The sequence below is a fragment of the Bison bison genome, unplaced genomic scaffold (genome assembly GCF_000754665.1).
Source record: "Bison bison bison isolate TAMUID 2011002044 unplaced genomic scaffold, Bison_UMD1.0 scf7180017864089, whole genome shotgun sequence".
Classification (NCBI taxonomy): Eukaryota; Metazoa; Chordata; class Mammalia; order Artiodactyla; family Bovidae; genus Bison; species Bison bison.
In genome coordinates this window covers 722,507-725,276 of record NW_011494661.1, presented here as the reverse complement: position 1 = coordinate 725,276, position 2,770 = coordinate 722,507, and the positions used below count along the sequence as shown (strand labels likewise).

The following is a 2,770-nucleotide window of genomic DNA, read 5'->3' as shown; positions in this document are numbered from 1 at the left end:
GGGGCGGGCAAGCTTGCATGAATGGAGGTGGCGACCGGAGGCAGGACCCTGTGCTGGCTCTGACACTAACTCACTGTGTGACCTTGGGCAAGGTGCTTCCCCTCCCTGGGCCTCGGCTTCCTCGTCTGCTGTCTGGGATAAGTGACCTCTGACTAAAGTCCCCGCTGCTCCGAGATCCTAGGCACCGCTCTGGATGGGTAGGACCGGGTGGGCGGCAGTGCGGGCGGGAGGGAGGTGCCAGCCGAGAGGGACGCAGCAGGGACCCAGGGCAGAGAGTCACCGGAACCATCTGATGCGGGGAAGGGGGGGGCGGGAAGCTGCAGCAGGAAAGGCCAGTGGGGGACACGTGCACAAGCCACACAGGAAGACCAGGGGCACTGGCGAGCCCCTGGGGGCAGGGGGGCCCCCAGACCCACCTGTCCCATCCGCCTCCCTGCCCTCAGGGAGCTCCGTCTCTGAGGGGCCCCCCAGGCTCTCCGTGCTGCCAGCCCCATCGGCCCCCAGGCGCGGCCCCCCATGGGGGCCCCCCTCCCGCCGGGGCCGCATCAGCCTCTTCACCTTGTCTGCCAGCCAGCTGCCCTTCCTGGGGGCAAGAGGGCACAAGAGGCGGGGTCAGGCCAGGGAGGAAGGAGGACAAGAGGGCCATGTTGGGGGTCGCAGAGGCCAGGCCAACCCTCACTAGGGCCTGGACCCGGGCTAGGCCAGGGCTCAGAGGGCAGGGCAGGGGCGAGGTAGGGAAGACCTCCAGCCCACCGGGGTGGAGGGGCCCGCTCACTTAGTCCGGGGCAGGGGCCCAGGCTCCAGCACGCGATACTGGTCCATGATTTTCTCCACCAGCTTCTGCTTCTCCCGGCGCAGAGCATTGAGCTGGTCCCTGGGAGGATGGGGAAGGAGAAGGTGGACTTGAGGCCTGGGCATGAACGCAGGGTACACCCTGGTACACCCCTGCTGGTTAAACAGCAACATGCCCCAGGATAGGTTGATACACCGTGCTGCCTGAGCCCCCGGGAGGGTCAGCCTCCTCTTTTCCCCAGGCCTTCCCAGGGAATCGCCCCATAAAGGTCCCAAGGGGCAGCCACGCCAGCCCCCGCAGCCCCTCACAGGTACTCGCGCTGCTCGCGGTGCAGGTGGTCCCGGCTCTCTAGGCTGCGCTCCAGGAGCTCCCGGTTCTCCCGGCTCAGCGCCTGCACCTCGGCCAGTAGCTGCCGGTTCTCCTCTTCCTGGGCACTCCGGAGCTCTGTCAACAGCTGTCATAGGCAGACAGCAAGACAAACAAGCAGGGGCTGTGGGGGACGCTTAACCGGGTTCAGGGCAGCTGCCTTCCACCAGATCCTGACTCTTTCCAACCCCACCCTCCCCTCCAGCCGCCCTCCCTCCCCAGCCACCCACCCCTCACCGCACCTCACACTGCGTGGTCAGCCGGCAGGCACTCAAGTCCAGCTGCTGGTTGGACTCCCGCAGTCGCTGGCTCTGGGCCTCCAGCTGTGCCCGCTCCAGCTCCAGCCTCGCCAGCCGGCCCCGCAGCTCCCCGCGTTCCCCCTGTAACTCCCCGCGCTCCCGGGACACCTCCGCCAGCAGCATCTGAGCCCTGCAGAGGCAAGGAGACCTGCTCTCCAAGAGGAACACCCCCACGCCCCGCCCACCTCAACTGGGCCCTTCATGATGGCAGAGGAACCACAACGAGGAGTGGAGGCAAAGCAGAACCCCATGGGGAAAGGGACTAACTCACTATCAACCCACTTTGCAGGTGGGAACACTGAGAACTGGCCCAGGAGGGGAGGGGCTGTGCCCGGGCTGGTACCTGTCATGCTCACTCTGCAGCCTCCGGAGCTCCTCCTCCAGGCCCCGCTGCCGATGCCCATCCTGCACCAGGCGTTCACGCTCTGCCAGCAGGGCCACCTCCTGCGCCTCCACGTTGGCCTTCTGGGCCTGTAGCTGTTCATGCCTGCGATGAACCAGGGGCTCAGGGGGCTGCAAGGACCGGGGGCCAGGGCAAGCAGGCAGCTGGACCATCTGGAAGTCCTCCGTCTCCTAAGCATAGGCCCCGGGGGGCAAAGCCACAGGGCAGAATGCTGTGCTAGGTGCCCACCACTCTGGACCACCGATGAAGCCCCAGGGTGAGCCCACCCTGGAAGTGCAGAGAGCCCTGCCACACAGAAGGGCACAGCCAGGGAGAGGGGCCTGCTGGTGGTTCCCAGGGAACAGGGAGCCCGCTCTGGGCGGACAGGAGGCGCCCAGGAGAGAAGCTGTGAGCTTGGAGGGGGGTGCTCACCGGCCCTGCAGCTCCCGATGGGCCAGCTCCAGCGCCCTCATGTTGGCCTTAAGGTCGCGGTGCCGGGCCAGAAGCCCCTCCAGCTCAGCTTCCTGCCGCCGCTGCAGCTGCGCCAGGGCCTCGTGGTCCCGCAGCAGGGCCTGCTGCTGCCCGCGGGTCTCCTCCTGGGAGCGCCGCGCTGCCTGCACCTCCTCCTCCAGCAGCCCCAGCCTGCGGTGCAGCTCCTGGCCCTGGGTCTCCAGTACAGACTTCTCGGCCTAGGCCAGAGGGGAGAACGGGGTGGGGGGCTGCTGTGGGGGGCATCCCAGGCCGGAAAGGGGGGTAAGGGAAGGGGGGCAGAAGGCAGAGGGCGGAGGAAAGGAGAGAGAGCCGTCGGGGGGTGCCAAGGGCCAGTGGCACAAGGCCAGGATGGGACAGATGGAGCTGGGGTCGGGTCAGGGAAAGCCAGAGGGACGGATGGCCAGCCGTGGAGGGGAGGGCTGGAGGCGGGGTGAAAAG

At 67.6% G+C, this 2,770-nt stretch overlaps 1 protein-coding gene across 1 annotated transcript in view; it reads right to left on the bottom strand.

Annotated features, from left to right (window-relative positions):
- The window catches only part of CCDC88B (coiled-coil domain containing 88B), a 16,517-nt gene that overhangs the window by 2,304 nt on the left and 11,443 nt on the right, over positions 1-2,770 (bottom strand). The window contains exons 18-24 of the mRNA XM_010838095.1: positions 2,672-2,751; positions 2,273-2,529; positions 1,802-1,945; positions 1,402-1,588; positions 1,102-1,247; positions 776-874; positions 417-583 (exon numbers count right to left, since the gene is read on the bottom strand). Of these exons, the coding sequence (XP_010836397.1) occupies positions 417-583; positions 776-874; positions 1,102-1,247; positions 1,402-1,588; positions 1,802-1,945; positions 2,273-2,529; positions 2,672-2,751 (1,080 nt within the window). The remainder of the gene's footprint in view (positions 1-416; positions 584-775; positions 875-1,101; positions 1,248-1,401; positions 1,589-1,801; positions 1,946-2,272; positions 2,530-2,671; positions 2,752-2,770) is intronic.